Source organism: Propithecus coquereli, unplaced genomic scaffold (genome assembly GCF_000956105.1).
Source record: "Propithecus coquereli isolate 6110/MARCELLA unplaced genomic scaffold, Pcoq_1.0 Scaffold212, whole genome shotgun sequence".
NCBI lineage: Eukaryota > Metazoa > Chordata > Mammalia > Primates > Indriidae > Propithecus > Propithecus coquereli.
In genome coordinates, this window is record NW_012146301.1 from 2370904 (window position 1) to 2388965 (window position 18062).

Sequence of the window (18062 nt, forward strand, 5' to 3'; positions counted from 1 at the left end):
CCTCGGCCTCCCAGAGTGCTAGGATTACAGGCGTGAGCCACTGCGCCCGGCCTATACATGAGTTTTGACAAATGTATCCACCATTACAGTATTATACAGAGTATTTTCACTGCCCTAAAAATATTTGCATCTAAGACATCTTTACATTTCTTTCCTTCTTTTTTTTTTGTTGGTTCTTTCCATCTTTCTTCTTTTTCCTTTCCTTTCCTTTTTTTCTTTTCTTTCCTTTCCTCCTTTTTTTTTTTTTTTTCCTCCCTCCACCATGTGTCTGTCTCACTTTCTTTTCCTCATGGCAATTTTCATACATACAAAAGTACTTAAGAATAGCAAGAGTAGTATGGTAAAGTCCTGTGAATCTGTAACCTAGCTTCATGTTTACTTTCCCATGTATGCCTTCTTTTCTTCATTTTTTCCTCTCTTGTCAGGAGTATTTTAACATAAATACCAGACGTTATATAATTTCATGTTATTATTTCAGTACACATCTTTAAGTTTTCCTTGCATTTCTAATATATATTTTTGCATATTTATCTATAGTATAATTTGGTATGTGTAGGTTTGTGACTATTCTACATGAATTATATGCCTTTTATCTTTATATAATATCTTTATATTTAACTGTTTAACTATTTTAATCTTAAATCCCACATTGACTCATATCATGTTGCATCACCTTCTTTTTGTTTTTGTCTGTTCCTTTATTTTAAAGCCGCCTTTATCACTTATTTTCATTTTGTTTTAGTTTAGAAACAATTTTTTAAAAACCCAATCTGACACTCTTTCTTGTAGTGTGAAAATTTAGTCCTTCCTTTTTAAATATTTGATTTTATTTATTTCATCATGTTTTAAAAGATTTTTTCTGTTTTTGTTTTCCATTTTATTTGCTTTTTCTTTCCTTCTCTTTCTGTTTATTACTTGAATTAAATTGCTAATTATTCCTGTTGTTCCCCATTAATAAATTGGAAATTCTGTCGTCCTGTAAAATTTTATTTATTTATCCTTCTGTTCAGACAAACATTTTCTCTATTTGTAAAGATGATATAACTAGGTCCCTCGACTTTCCAACACTAAAGATTTGCTAAGATGTTTTAGTACTTCTAAGCTGTTTTTACTTCCTCTTGTAGTTTATCCCTTCTGTTTCCAAAGTCCTTTTTTTTAACTCTTATGTATATCCCAAGACACATCTCTCATTATTTGGTATGTTTTCTTCATCTTTCCTCTTCTTTTAGATTTCTGCTCTAGTTCCTTTGTTCAGAGCATTATTTCATGAAATTTCCTCAGCTGGAATATGTGGAATATATGATCTGAAATGCCACATTCTCAAATATGTTTCTTTAGCCCTGAAAGGGGAATGATATTTTGATTGAGTATAGGATTCTTGGGTTTCAGTTCTTGTCTTTCAGGAGTTTATGAATTTCTGCTGTGTTCTAGCTTCTAGTGTTAAGTCTGATGTCATTCTGATTTCTTCTCCATTGTAGGTAATGCATTCTTGCTGTCTGAAAACTGGCCCAATTTTCTTTTAATCATTGGAATTTGGGTTTTTTTTTTTTCCCAACCAGCATATGCCTAGGTATGTGTTTGTATCCATCAACCCCGCCTTTTACTCCATGTCCTCTTTCAGTGTGCTGAGTTAAGTATTTCTTTGTTTCAGAGGAAATTTCTTCTGTTATTTAACTATTTCCTTCTCTCATCAATTAGTTTTCTCCTTCTAGAACTCCTGTTTTTTGCAGTTTAGGTATATTAGATACATTTCTCTCATGATAGCTCTCATTTTATAATTATGTCCTATTTCTTGATAGTATTTATGTTGATCTTCCAGGTTACTAATTCAGGTTGCAACAGTGATCGTCCTCTCTTTTAAGTAATTGACTGAATTGTGTAATTGAGAAATCACATTATTTTATCTCAGAAAGTCTAATCGTATGTTCAGCCAGCTCTCTGTATCTGGGAGTTCTACATCTGCAGATTCAGCCAACCACAGACTGAAAATATTCAGAAAACAATAAAAAATGATAATTCACTTGGGCATGGTGGCATGTGCCTGTAGTCTCAATTACTCAGGAGGCTGAGGTGGGAAGATCACTTGAACCCAGGAGTTTAAGTTCAGCCAGGACAACATAGCAGGACCCCATCTCTTAAAAAAAAAATTCAATACTAAAAAATAATACAAATTAAAAAAACAACTATTTACATAGCGTGTACATTGCATTAAGAACTATAAGTAATCTAGAGATGATTTAAAGTATGTGGAGGATGTGCTTGGGTTACATGTAAATACTATGTCATCTTATATCAGGACTGTGAGCAGCCTCGGGGGTCCTGGAACCAGTTCCCTGGGGATACTGAGGGACAGCTGTGGGGGTGTGTGTGTTTGTGCTTGCATGCATGCATGTTCATTGCTACTCCTAAGTTTTTTAAGTGCCCTTATTTTTTTTTTGGATAAAATTGGTTTTTCTCTCCTGCCCTTCAGTGGCTCTGTTTCACTTGGCCTATATATAGTCATTGTTCTGAATGCTTGTTCTTTTGCTGGCTGGTAAACTCCCTACCATGGTTGTCCTGTGATTGATTTTGGGTTATCAGTACTGAGTTCTGCTTGTTGTAATATTCTAAGTGGCAGTAGTCCTTCAAGTGGTTGAAGATACAACTGTATCTACTCCGGAGGCCTGGAAGAGCATGTCTTCTAGCATTTTCATCATATCAAGGACAGAATTCAGGTAACTTTTACTGACTACTTAGATTCCTTGGCAAAGAGACCGTGGATCCTTCTGGAGACTTCATTGACTTTCTCCTCAAGGTCCTTAGATCTTTGCAAGCCCAGCTGTCTCCTTTCACATTCTTCCCTAGAGTTCTCAGATGCTAGTTTCCAGGTTCAGTCAGCAAGGGAGTGGAGCCCATTCCCAGTTCTTGGCCCTCATCTTCCCTCGGATCTTGGTGCTTCCTATGTCCTCAGCTGCTCAGCAGCTCTAGGGAAATAAAGAGCAAAGAGTTTGGAGTGGAGCGGTCATGAGCGAGGCTGATAGCTTCCCAGAACAGGAATAGCTAACCTGGGTTATCTGGATCTCTCTAGTGATATTTAGGGGAGTCTTCGGACACACTGAAATTGGATGCGTGATTTTCTAGGGAGAAATTCAGGTTCTGAACCCTAAAATGGTTTAGAACAACTACAAGTGACTGATAGGGAACTTATTTAATCACTGTTTTTGTTAATTGTAAACATCCACTATTTTCACTTAGTGCAAGTAAATCCTGGTTCCATTCCTTCCTAGTTGTATGACCTTAAGCAAGTTCCTTAACTTCTTTGTGTTTCAGTTTTCTTTGTTTGTAAAATGACAGTAATTATAGCATTTGTCTAATAGGATTGTGAGCATTAAATGAGTTAATATATTTAAGATGCTCAAAATAGTACCTGTTTTATACTAAGCACTCATTTCTTCCTCTAACGGTAAGAGTATTTTTGCATGTTATGTTTGTTAAACTTGGTTAACATTTTTACTATTACTATTGTTGTTATTACTAATCAAGCCTGTCCGTAGTCAAAGATGTCAGACTGAGCCATAAATTAAATAATAACTTTCTCTTATAAGGATGTTTATGTAAGAGTCTGGGAAGAACATGGAGATGGAAATCTTCTGAAAATGAAACTGATAAATAAAAGTGTTTGCTACATTGATAAGCTATTTCTGCTTAGACTTTTGTGCTAAGATTAATTTTAGGACCCTGACTACACCTTTTCAAATTCTAGCCTGTGTGTCTGTGTGTAATTATTAATTTCCAAATGCTAGGTAATTTTTAGATTTTAGGTTTTTGGAAAAGCAGCTTCTATATGGTCTTCAAAGACTATCAGAATTAAAAAATTCTCAAATAAAATCTTGAAAATAATTAAATGCTCAACCATGGTCAGTTGGCTGTCCATGTCTTTGAGAACAGAGACATGAATTGTTCCAGTTTTGTTAGACCTTAGTTGCTCATATTGTGAAGGAGGAATCTACTTTTGCTGTGGAAAGAAAAGTACAGTAGAATTGTTGTTCTGAAGGCCTGCCACTCTTTCATCAGAGAGGATTCTGCATCATATGGAACCTTTATATTTCAGAGGGATTTTAGAAAGGCGTGGCAACTTGATTTTTGCCCTTTCTCTTTCATTAATTTAAGAATTAAGAACAAGCCAGGTGAAGTGGCATGTACCTGTAATCCCAGCTACGTGGGAGGCTGAGGCAGGAGTATCGCTTGAGCCCAAGAGTTTGAGGCTGCAGTCAGCTATGATTGTACCACTGCCCTCCAGCCTAGAGGACAGAGCAAGACTCCATCTCATTAAAAAATAAATAAATAAAAAATTTAAGAATTTTTGCAACCCAAAATGTGGTCTGTAACAATTGACCATAATTGAACAAATACAATGTTTTAATTTCAGTGTAGTTTTATTTATTTATTTATTTTTTAAATGTTTTATTTTTAATTATTATGTATGTGTAATAGTTATACATATTTATGGGATTCATTATGATATTTTAATACAGGCATACAATGTGTAATAATCAAATCAGGGTAATCACCCCAAGCATTTATCATTTCTTTGTGTTAGTAACATTCCAATTCCACTCTTTCAGTTATTTTGTAATATATAACAAATCATTGTAAACTGTAGTTTCCCTATTGTGCAATCGAACACTAGATCTTATTCCTTCTAAATGTATTTTTGTACCCATTGACCATCGCCCTTTTAACGCTCCCCCCGCCACCCCCAACTATCCTTCCCAGCCTGTGGAAACCATCATTCTACTCTCTATCTCTGTGAGTTCAATTATTTTTTAGCTCCCACATATGAGTGAGAACATACAGTATTTATCTTTTTTTTGCCTGGTTTATTTTACTTAATATAATGTGCTCCAGTTTCATCCATGTTGTTACAAATGACAGCATTTCATTTTTTATGGTTGAATAATATTCCATTGTGTATATGTACCACATTTTATTTATACATTTATCCATCGATAGACACTTAACCTATCAGAGCAGTTTTTGATTTAAAAAATATTCCTGGACTTTTTAGACTAAAAGATTTTGGTCTTTTATGGAGTTGGAGTATTCGATCAAAAGAATGAAGAGAAATTATTGGGAAATGGATTCATGACTAATTTGTAAAATTTCATTCTTGTCTAAAGGTACTTTTTGGATCTGGGCAAAAGACCTTTTTGATTTAAAGTTATAGAGGCTAGGGTTCTCAGGCTGGCTGGAGTAAGCCGGAACTGGGAGTCAGTCTGTCTCCTGGGAAACCAAGGACAGCAAGCAGGGCATGTCATGCCTTCCCTTATTGTTTGCTGCATCTCATTAGAAAGCTGAGGGAAAGAAGTTTTTGGTATATAGATATGCATAGGTAAGCTTGTCAGGCACTTATAATTAGGGTTTCGTTTTAAGCATCTTGTAAACTGTTTTGCTGTCTGAGTTCTGGACTCTTTTATCTACATTTTAATTTTTAAATTGATCTTGTATTAGTGTCCTAGGGTTGCCATAACAAAGTACCACAGACTGAGTGGCTTAAACAACAAAAAATTATTTTATGACAGTTCTGGAGGCTGGAAGTCCAAAATCAAGGTGTCAGTGGGGTTGGTATCTTTTGTTAGGCCTCTGTTGTTAGATTGCTGATGGCCATCCCTGTGCCTTCACCTGGTCTTTCCTCTGTCCTGTGGGCTCTCCATGTCCTAATCTTCTCTTTCTATAAGGACATCAGTCATATCGGTTTAGAGCCCGCTCTAATGATCTCATTTTAACTTAATCACCTCTTTAAAGACCTTGTCTCCAAATAGAGTCACTTTCTGATGTACTGGGGGTTAGGACTTCAACATATGAATTTTGGGGAGGACAAAATTCAGCCTGTGAGAGTTCCCCTATCCTTTCTTCATCTGGTTATTCTTGTTGGGGCTAACAGGGGAGCTCTATAATAGAACCTGTTCCATTTTCATGACTACTCTTGAATACAGCCATTATTTTCAAGGTGAGTTTACAGGAATGGTGTGTTGGTGCCTATTTTCCAACATGCTTTTTATCTTTGAGTCCTATGGATCAAATCTATTTTGAAATCCTATATTCTCAGGAGGTAGAGGTTCAGAATTTTAATAGATACATGCTAGATTCTGTTCTGGACAAAGAATCTCTCTGAATGGAAAAAACAGAACCAAAAATAATGGCATCAGCTATCCTTTCAGGCTGGGATAACAACAAACTAAAAAGAGGCCTATTATGCCAAACACCATTATGAAACGGAATTTTATATAACAGGACAATTTCCTCATATTTCAACAGGTAATCACACCTAAACTGCTTTGCTGAGTTGAGTCCAACAAATTCTGCTTACAAAAGATAGCTTCCACAAACCGGTTTAGACAGTTTAGACTTGTTGTATTTCATAAAGATGTTGTTAAAGTAACATTATTTGGATATTAAAAATTCTTACTCTTCTCTCACCGTATACATCTTGTGAGTATCTCATGTACTTTAATGACATTGGAGTATTGAACAAGTTTTGTGCATGAGGAGAGATTTTGTAAATTTGAAAGTGCCATGCTGATGTCAGTTATCATTATGAATGGTGGATCTTGTATTCTTGGGGGCAGCTTCTGCTTTGACACCACTCACTAGCTGCCAAACAATTACAGCCCCAAAATCTCTCCATTCAAGGAATTTTGAATACTTGTTATCAGCTTCTTGTCCACGGCGACCAGGTTAACACACATTGCATCCTACTTTTTTTCACACTTTGTGACTTTTTCCTCTTTTAGACTTCTCTGTTAATTTTCATTCAAAGTTAACTCAGGTATATAATTAAAATTTGCCTGAATCTTCCTGCCCTTGGGGAAGACTTGCCTATTATTTAGTTACCTATTCTTAAAGTTTTAGGAATTATTAGATAAATATCACATTGAAATATTTAAAAGTTTAGGTCAGAGAAAACATATTGAATGAATTATCCGCTGTCAGATAGCTATTTTTATTTAACACAGTGGGGAGATTCTGACTGAAGAGAAAAGAATGTTGATCAAGTCAGATATCTTTAATAATGTTTTATAATATGAAAAACAAGCCTTTCTAGTGACATTGCTTTTATTTTTATTATCTTTTATTTTGAAATTATTTCAGACTTACAGAAAAGTTGCAAAAATATTACAAGGAATGTCTGAACACCCTTCACTAACATTTATCACATTTGCTTTATATTTCTATCCGTGTCTACATTTTCTTTACTTGAAACATTTCAGAGTAAATTGCACGACTGGTGCCCCTTTATTCCTAAATATGTATGTATTTCCTGAAAACAAGGAAATTCTTTTACATAATCACAGTACCATTATCAAAATCAGGATTTTAACATTAAAATATTACTATCATCAAATCTGTAGACTATATACAAATTTTTATCTTTGTAAATTATCTCACTAATGCCTTTTATAGTAAAAGAAAAAAATTCTGGTTCAGAGTCTTACATTGTATTTAGTTGTTACATCCCTTTATTTTTTCTCAATCTGGAACAATTCTTTGGCCATTTTTTTTTTTTTTGGTCAGTTATGATCTTGACGTTCTTGAGGAGCACAGGCCATTTATTTTATAGAATGTCTCTCATTTTGGGCTTGTCTGTTTTCTTGTGACTAGATTCAGTCTTTGTATTTTGGGCAGGAATATTACAGAAATGATGTAGTCTTTCTCTGAGCACCACATAGGAGGAACAAGATGTCTGTTTTTCCCATTATTGGTGATGTTGGCTTGGTTAGGGTGATGTCTCTGGTGTTTCTCCAACGTAGACTATTTTTCCCTTTTCATTAATAAAGTATCTTACAGGGAGATAACTTTGAGACTCTGTAAACATCCCATCCTATGTTCACTCACTAGTTTTAGCATACTTCATAGTTTGTAATCAATGAGGAATATGCTAAAGATGACAGTGGCAGTGTCAGAATTTATGATTATAATTTTTAGAATCATGAAGGTACATAATGACTACACAGTGCCAGAAAGATTTAGGTCTAAGTTTATTACTATTGAAATTTGATAAGTTAAGCACTCAGAGATGAAGCAAAACCTAATTTACCTCACAGTTGCATTTGACATGCTTAGTTATTTTTTGGGAGATAAGTTTGAAGCAACAGATTAGTAAAGAGGGAGTAGTGAGAGGTCTAGACAAAATGATAATAATGACAGCTTGGTGGTGACTAAGAAGACAAAACTAAAGTAAAGCAGCAAATAGATCTGTAAAAGGCTAGCCATTTGTGACCATCTGATGTAGGCACATAGAACTATACATATTCATTCTAGTCCCCAAGCATGATTATGTCCCGTAATGTGGCATTTGGTGATTGTAGTTTTCTGTACCTGTTTGAACAAAAGCTTTATGGTGAGCTAAGGGTATTATTGCCAATAGAAATGGATTTATCAACTACTAATAGACCCTGCAGTGGGGCACTACCTTGACGAATGTATCCCAATCAGAAATTTGTCTTTGAAGATTCAGAAATTATAACTTGGTTGGGTTTACTCCTTTTTTGTGTGTGTGAATTTTTTTGGTTGTTGTTAAGGCTTACTGTTGCTGACTAAATCACAAGATTTATATATTTGAATGCTAATGTATTCATCTATAATGCAAAATAATTCTATCTGGTGGGTGGATCCCCGATTCATGTGTTTGTTGAAACAAGCACATTTCTATTGGGTAGCAAAAACATATAAAGCTGGGTTCTCAAAAATTTGCCTAGTGAGTTGGATGGAGTTACAATAAGGGAATTCCATTTTGTATTTGAAATGTTTAAGGCATTATTTCAAAAAACGTGTTCCATGGACTTCTGAACTCTTAAAGATACTCTCTGCAAAAGGAGGAAGAAGGGCTGTACAAGATCCTCCTCTTTGACAGTCACAAAGCATGTGGACATATTAATGACTTGAGGAGTCTTTCTTTAAAAAAACTTGTTTAATTTAAATTAACCCAGTGTTTCCCAAATAGAAGTGACACAGCCCCGCCCCCCACAATAGTGCTCGGAACAGGTATTTATTAACATCAGTAATAGTTATTTACAGTTTTCTTCTAAGTGGAACAAGGTGAACTTGTTAGTTTACCAGACAACAATTTTTCATTTTTATTTTCTTTCTATAACCTTTTGGTCCAGTTAACCATCTTCATCTCCCTCCCTTCCTCTTGAATGATGTTTTGGCCTAGGAGTCATTTTGTTCTTTTGTATATTTCTGTTCTGACCTCTTAAGTATTGAGTTCAACTTGTTGGGGGAAACCATTGCAATGTTCTTGGGAGTGGGGAAGATATGTGATTATTTAGACAATGTTATGCTTATAAGATTCCCGATAATATAATAATAATAATATAAGGCCTAAAGGAAATGTTTCATGTGTCCTGTGGAATAGCTTTGGCATTCTGTGTATTTAGAAATATTTCTTTAAAAAAATGTTTAAAATTGTAAGTTTTACTTTAAAGAAGATATATGTCTCTTACCTGATAAATCCAAACAGACTATTTTGTGGACTTTGATAATACTTGTCAATAAGTGGATATTTTTTAAAAATTCTATTAGTAATTATTTTACCTTTAACTGCTCGTTATTTTAGTTATTCACTTAGTTACTTTTATTTTTAATTACTTGTAGCTCACTAATTTAGATTGTAAAGTGGTCTGTTCCTGTTATATAACTCTACATTTGGAACAAAGTGGGTTCGTTTTTGGATCCCATTCCAAGTGGGTCTAATGTAGTTATTTTTCTACCCAGTTATAGAGACATTTTCAAAGGTGAAACAGAGGCTCATAATAAATTTGGATCTTTAAGCCTTCATGGTAATATATTTTAGAAAAGACAACTGTGCATAATTGTATAGCCATTTCTATTTAGTACATGCTTTCGTGTACGTTTTTTCATGAGGAAGAACAGGAAGATAACGTCATCTCTGTAGTGACATAAATTCCAACCCCTTCTCTACCACTTAATATAGCTGTGACTCTGGATTTGCTGTTCATTCATGCATTCATTCAATGTATATTTGTTTGCTTTGTATATAATATGTATTTATCTGGGCACTGGTTATGGAAAGAGGAAATTGAATTGTTAACTTTTAAAATTGTTTTCTCACCTAACAGGTATATTGGTATTAATATATAGTAAAGCTCTTGGCACATAGTAGGTTCACCTCTTGAATAGTTATAGTGCTGAGATGCTTTCTCATATGAAATTGTTTTCTAGCAATATTAGAGGGGCTTTATAGCTTTATTATTAATATGTTTATCATATAGAGTTTTGTTTCTTGCAAAACCATAATATATTATCAAATATATATATTTTTAACTATCTAATAAGATCTTTATTTAGTGTCACATTTATTTTACAAAGGGCAGATGCTTATTTTAGTGATGATTTGTCATTAAAATTATGTCAAAATGTCTTAAAATGTTGTTGAAACTGTAAACAAACTCATAACACACACAGAGCTAATTATGGATACCATCTGTTTATTTTTACAAAGCTTTTTTTTTTTTTTTTAAGACCATGGCATTGTCTGCTTACGATAAGCTTCAAGATTATTATAATGACTAAGTCCTGTGCTTCAATTAGTGTAGTTGAAGATGGGAAGATAATTCATTTGTTCACTGACCTTTTCCTGTGTCAGAGTGTATGAAATATGACATGTGATGATAAAGAAACTATTGTGAAGTACGTTTAAAATATACTTAATTTTTACAAAGAAAAAAAATTATCAAAGCAGCAGATGTGGCCATGGTTTTGTTTTTTTTAAAACTTATTCAAGATTTTAGATGAAAGATAGATTATCTACTCTTTTCCAGTGCCGTAAGTGACTTTATTTTAGCTCAAGTTTAGGAATTTGTAAATGATTGATCAAATTTATAATGACATGTATACATGTATAAGTACATGTATTCATGTACTTATATGGCAGTGCATGTTTTTGTACATATGTGTCCCATGTGTTAGTGTGGAAAGCCAGGTATTCCCATGACAGCATCAGACAAAGTGGTTATCAGCAGTTTGCTGAGAAAGCAGAATGATTTCACTAGCTCAGTTTTGCTCTTGTGCATGCTAAGCACTCCCCAAATCAGTCTGGAGGGAAAGCAACCTGAAGGATCCATCTGCTCCTTTCTGCTACACTGCATTGATGCAAGATTACGCTAATCTGGCTGCTTGTCAGGACAGGTTAGTGAAAGCATGCAAGTGGGTGAGACGGGTAGACCAGCGCTTTGGAAAATCATAAGCTGCCCCTCTAGATGCAATGTTAAGTGTAACAGAATAGGTTAATTATCAGCTATGTTGAGGATTGCAGAGAAGTAAATGTGGTTTTCAATTAAGAATTAGTTTCAGAATTAAGATTGTTAGACATTGTTGAACCCCATAAATCAAAATTGGCAAAAGTAAAACAGTTTAAAAATACTTTTTAGGCACTAGTTTTTGTATTATGATTTGTGTACTGTATTGTGTTTATGTTTTCATTTTATTCTCCTAGCTAGATTTTAAGTCAAGTATGATTAAATGTTAAATCCAATTAATCTCATTCTACCCAAAAACTTTTGAAATTTTTCTTGTTTATTTGCTTTACCTTTTTCTACACCTATTGACTGGCAGATCTTGGCCTTGCAGGTTGAGCATCCTGTCACAGAATGCATTACTGGCCTGGACCTAGTCCAAGAAATGATCCGTGTTGCTAAGGGTTACCCTCTCAGGCACAAACAAGCTGATATTCCCATCAACGGCTGGGCAGTTGAATGTCGAGTTTATGCGGAGGTAAAATGAATGATGTTGGGAGGAAGGATGGTTGTTGTGTCCAGAGTCATGAGACCTGGTTTAGCTAAACAACAAGGTAAAGTTAGGGTTTTATAACCTGTGTCAAGTATTTGATTATGTAATCCATAATTAAATCAGAAAAAAATTAGATAATTTTGACATAATTCAAAATAGCTTTAAAGAATTGGGTTTAATTAATTCTCATATGTTTCCGGATAGGGAAATAGCTATTAATCTGTTAAGAGGCAACAAAGCATTAAATATTCTTGAATTTGAATGGACCATGGTTTTTGTTTTGTTTGCTTTTTGTTTGTTTTCAAACCACACTAGCAAGAAATAGCGTTTATTAATATTTCTGTGGGTTTTTTTAAGCACCTGCCTTGGGTACGTGTTAGCTGTTGATTTGACATTTACTTAAACTTTTTTCCAACAGTTAAAAAAATAATTTTGTCCTTTTTGATTATATGAAAGTAACAAAATTTAAATTATGAAGCTTTTGGTAAAACGTACTCAATTCATAATCTTTATTATGGGCTTCACTCATAAACTCTCAGGCCAATACTTTTATATTGTTTTATAACTATATAAATCAGATAATAGAGCAGTCAACATCTGAAAAATCCCTTCTTCAAACAATTAAAGCAAAAATGCAAGGTAATATTTGTGCCATCTTTTACTTTCAGACATCAAAGATGTCTGTCAAAATAAAAAAATCAGTATCTGCGTTTGCAGATACTGAAAGTTATTTTAAATCTTCTTAAAGGAGCTTAAATACATATTTTGGCATGGTTATATTTCTCTCGTTTTTTATCATATTTTAAGTGGTATTCCTTTCTTACTATGACACTGACCTCATCTCTTCTGATGATCTAAGATATTTACGAATGAAGTACATATCTACTAGCATGTGCAAAGTTTCTTTTCAGGTCTTTATTTGAAGAACACAAATTCTCAAGTTTTACCATATGTGAGCTGTTTTGAGAAGTAAGAAAAACAAATATCTTTAGTGCACCACATTTGTTGTTCTGAACTTGAGTATATTTTGATGTAGGGTCTACGTTATTTTATTTTTGCCCAAGGCATTCTAAGAAGCTTTATAAAAAGTTGAAATTTTACCAATTTCAATAGAGTATGATCAAGGTCAGGCTAAATTCTGCTTACAATTCTGTTTCATTTTTAAGTACACTTCTAAGTTGCCTAGAGTATAAGACAATAATATTCTGAAATCTGTGATTTGGTAAATATCGTATGTTGAAAATAAACCTAGAAATGCTTATTCATTGTATAAATATTTAACCTTACTTGTGCTGATTTATATTTCAAAGACTGTGCTTCCTTTCTTTTGAACTTTCAGGACCCCTACAAGTTTTTCGGTTTACCGTCTATTGGGAGATTGTCTCAGTACCAGGAACCATTACATCTACCTGGTGTAAGTCATTAAGCTGTAATACCAACTGAGGGGTTAAAATCTTGATTTATATTATACTTTTATGTTAAAGCATGTCAACACCAACGGGTGTAAATTGCAGGACAAGTGAAATTCATGGGGAATCACAGTTTTGTGTTTAAAACGATTTTTTTTTTTTGGTATTTTATAGTGTTCAGGAATGTCAGAATTCACTTGACAGGGGAAGTCTGGAGATATCTGATGATATTAATGATAGTTTAGAATGTTCCCAATTCTTTCATAAATTATAAACAAAAAGATCATGAATCTTAAGAATGGGAAATGACTTTTTTGTTTTACAATTTAATCTTTTCAATAAATGTAATCCAGCTCCCCTGTATGGTCACATGTCAAGAAATTGAAGCACAAAATCAGCTCGTTAATTGAAAAGGACTAAGGAAAGCAAAGTGTACCTAATTCTGTTAAGTGTCTCAGACTTTAAGAAGTATGTATTATTTATATCAGTTAAAAGTAATCACTGTCCACTTCATTGCATAGTTCTTCTGTATTTAATAGCTGTTCTTTAAATAGCTTTTGTTGTATAAAAAGAACACGGACATACCCTTTCTCTTAATAAGTGCATATCTATATGGCATTATGTTAGCTAGTGGATGACAAGGCTGTACCATCTGCGAATATGATTATTCAGTTTTGATTACTGGCATGGAGATGGTGAAAGATTACAGGAAGAATTCTAAATTTGAAGATGTTATTGGATATATGATTTATTTCACTTTTTAAATTGTTTTTGCCCATGTGCTTTCTAAAGGGACTTGACCCTTTCTAGGCTTGGAGACTCCATGCTGTGTTCAAAGCCTGAAGGCAGAAAAAAAATTGTAAAGATTTAACAGGCATTATGTGACATTAAATAGCAGATGAGAAAACAAGTATCATAGGGACATATCTAAATACTTTTTTAATCAAAGAAAAAAGTATTAAATAAGAATTCATAATGATTACTCTAGTTAGAAGTTTTCACCATGTTGTAATAGCTAACAGGATGTCAAACATTTTGCCCTCGCAAGTTTTTGCAATTTGCAATTTTCAAACGTGAGACCTGTTGAAAGTACAAGTGATAATGGACAAACTATACCCCCTACAGTCTTTGTCCCACCAAATCTTTCTTCAATTAATGCTGCAGCAGGAGTTTTATGTAATAACATTTGCAGTTGTGAGCCATCCATAGAAAGAAAAAACAATTAAAATGCCTTAAATGTTCTGCTTACTGCTGTTATTTGCTTGTGTGAATGTTGCATGTCAGCTAAATGGACCAAGGAATAGATAAAGTGATTGGGTGCAGGAGAGTGCACACTAAGCTTTGTCTATCATTATTGCTGGGAGCGATCAAATTGATGTCAGCAGGACAGTAGATGCGTTGACAGCTGTAATTATGTATCTCCATGGTGATCACTTTTGGCCTGTCATGGAGGCCCACAAGTCCCCTCCCTTGGAAGCATTTAATCAGATTGGGCTGTCACTTGTCAGGTAGACATGGAGGGCTGGGAGTTGTGCTTAGGCGGAGAGTTGAATTCAGAATGAAGGGTGGGAGATGCCTGATAGTTTCACAGGGTCCACTGTAGTACTGAAGAAGGAAATTTTAATTGTGCTAGGGGTTTCTGAGCAGTGGTTTGAGAATCTCATACAGAGGTGCTTGGGTGTTTTTGTTGTGGTTTTTATTGTTTGTTTTTCCTTCTTGCCTTATTACCTTAGGAAACAATTTTTGGCTCTTACCTTTTTTGGTCACAAGAATACATACTTAAGAGTTAACTTGTGGTTTGTACTTTTCATGTGCTTCGTTATGCCTGAAATTTATTTATATGGCAAAGATGAAGCTTTTCTTTTTGATCTTTGATCGCCGTAGTTTGTAAATTTGTTGTTTTCAGACTACGGTTTTGTTCTCAGAGATTTGGTTCCAACTCCATTTGACTTTATTCTTTTTTTTTTTATTTCAGCATATTATGGGGGTACAGATGTTTAGGTTACGTATGTTGCCCTTGCCCCCCCCCAAGTCCGAGTTTCAAATATGTTCATCCCATTTGACCTTATTTTTAAGGCTTTTAATGCAAATGTGTATAGCCTTTGTTTCCATCGAGGAATGGAGACTTGATTTGACTTTTAATTTGTTGTTAAATATTAAAATATGGCTGATTATTTTTTAGAAAAACTATATAAACAGTAAATAATCAGAGTTTTCATGCTCTGTGACAATTTTATTCAAGGTAACTGAAATTTTAAGTTAAGAATTGTAGGAGAAGGTAACATTCTTATTGTCTGTTATTTTACTAGTGGGTTGAACATCAAAGTTCCTCACTGGCTTTGTAGCAGTTTATGTAGCAAATGATAGGATATTTTTAAAGTCAAAAGTTTTGGAACTTGTACCAATCTTAGTTTTAAATATAGCTTTAGGAAGCATGCTGTGGTTTTAAAGATGATATGGTGGTAAAATTAGCTCTTTAACTATTTGGTACTAAAATTAAGAAAATTAAGCTCACTGGTATCTTTTCTGTTATGTAACCTGATTGCCAGTTACCGTTTTGGGGCTATTTAAATGTGGGGAAAAGGTAGATTGTGGTTTTATTGCTTTTAAAGCTTCTCTATTAATTTCTTTCTAGTTTTTATCAACACTGTGCATTCCATAAAACTTCAGTTTATGTCTCCTGAAATATGTTTTAAATAAACATAAAGCCACGATAATTTGTAAGTGTGCTGAATGACTTCCATTTAAAATTAAGATTTTTATATATAAGTATGAATACAAATACAAATATCCATTTTTTTGTGCTTACGAATACAGAAATAAAGCCCTCCAGGTATGTTAATAATGCTTTTACAACCTTACAAAGGGAATAATAGTAGTGTCATTTTTTTTTTAAGAGATTGAAACTATGGCCCATCTTCTGATGTCACCATATAATAAAGCCATCATCATACCCTCATGTGGATATCCTAGACAAGAGGTTCTACATGTGGTCCCTTGATAATTGCCTAAATTAAAATATTAAAGGCCTAACAGCCTCTGTGTTGACCTTTTTCTGCCTTACTGCAGACAGATGAGCTGCTGTTTATTAGGAAGGCTTCTTCCCACAGGTGGAGAGCTACATGAGCTTTCCCTCTTTTCTTCCCACTCCTTTACAATGTTGGGCATCAAAGTCCTGCTGTTCTCTCAGCTTCCATTCAATTCCTCTATCCTCAAGACCCCTAGGATATGCCTGGCAGTCTTAAGTATTTTGATTAGCTTTTAAATACTTCAGATTCCAAAACTTCATGATAATTTAATAAATATTCTGTCCTCGGCAACTGCTCATTTGAAAAGTTTTACATGGCTAACCTCCGTGCCTTACTGCTGGTATCAAACTGGGAGATGAAAACAAGAATCAGCGATGTACTAACTAACTTGTTGGCTGGTTAACAGCAATCAGGCTCTTCAAAAGAATATTTTGAACTCTTGCTATTTTTCCCCCCATGAAAATGGCAAAATCAGAACTCTAATTAGGGCTGTGTCCTTATAAAGCAAAGCCGTGGGAAAAGCTGTGTAAACATTAAAGCCTCAGGGGACTAACAGTAACAGAAAATAGTGTTTTACAGTTGAGAGAGTGAGGCAAAAAAAGAAAGTGTTGCAGACATGAAAGGTCCAGGCTTGAGTTCCTATGGAGGGAGGAGCAGGCTTGACCAGGGATTCACTTGCGCTCTCCGAAGAGTGCAGGTGGGGAGTGCGGTTAGCAGGGCCTCATCCATGCTTTACTGCAGATGGAAGACACCATCAGAGAGCCACAGACGCATCCTGGGCATCCTGGCCTAGTGATGCAGAAAGCTGGTTTTTGTTTTTGTTTTTCCTGTTTCTTAGTTTCTTCATTTAGTGGCAGAACAAAAAAGACATGTATTGCATATTAATAGATCAAGGTCATTTGGTCTCTATATATTTTTTAGGTTGTTTTTCTGTTTTCCAGAAGCTGAAATGTTAGTTGAGATTGAAATTCTCTATCCATTTTCTCCATGGAAATTAAATTTGTGGTTAAAAAAAATATCTGCACAATATGAGTTACTTTCATTTTTTTCTTTCTGTCTCCTAGGTCCGGGTTGACAGTGGTATCCAACCAGGAAGTGACATTAGCATTTATTATGATCCTATGATTTCAAAAGTTAGTTTGATTTCTTAATGAATTCTTTCAGTTTTCTTCTGAAAAAACAATGTACATATTTAAAAAGTCTGAAATTGGTCCTTAATCTAAATAATGTACTGTAATTAAACAATTAATTATGCACTGATGTAAATGTGAAAGCAGAGCACATTTTTTTCTTAAGAAAGAGAAAATCCAGCATCGTGTTAGTTTGTAATATTCCCTCCTCCCCAATCAAATCATACCACCACGTGCACACACAATGATAATAACGATAAACATTTAACCAGTGGTGCCAACCCAACTCATTGCAGTGGGAAGGAATTAAGTTGCCTTTTGGCCATTACTGAAAATTGCCTGAGATGAAAGTATGAATGGCAGGTAATGTTAAGAAGTTGGGCTGATAGCCAGTGTTTGTTAGAGTACTTTTGACTTTTTCTCTTCAAGTTTTACCAATTACTAATTACTTAAGTAGATTTGACATAACTTTCATGTAAGAGTAAGAGTTGTGTTTTGCCCACCTGTCTTTTTGTTTTTTTTTTTTTGAGACAGACTCTCACTCTTTTGCCCAGGCTAGAGTGAATGCCGTGGCATCAGCCTAGCTCACAGCAACCTCAAACTCCTGGGCTCAAGCAATCCCCCGGCCCAGCCTCCCGAGTAGCTGGGACTACAGGCATGCGCCACCATGTCCGGCTAATTTTTTGTATATATTTTTAGTTGTC

General features: G+C 34.5%; 1 protein-coding gene across 1 annotated transcript in view; it reads left to right on the forward strand.

The window, feature by feature from the left end:
* Positions 1–18062, forward strand: part of PCCA (propionyl CoA carboxylase, alpha polypeptide) — a 375245-nt gene that overhangs the window by 162052 nt on the left and 195131 nt on the right. Inside the window, exons 12-14 of the mRNA XM_012644433.1 lie at positions 11632–11775; positions 13130–13204; positions 17293–17361. Coding sequence (XP_012499887.1) covers positions 11632–11775; positions 13130–13204; positions 17293–17361 — 288 coding nt within the window. The remainder of the gene's footprint in view (positions 1–11631; positions 11776–13129; positions 13205–17292; positions 17362–18062) is intronic.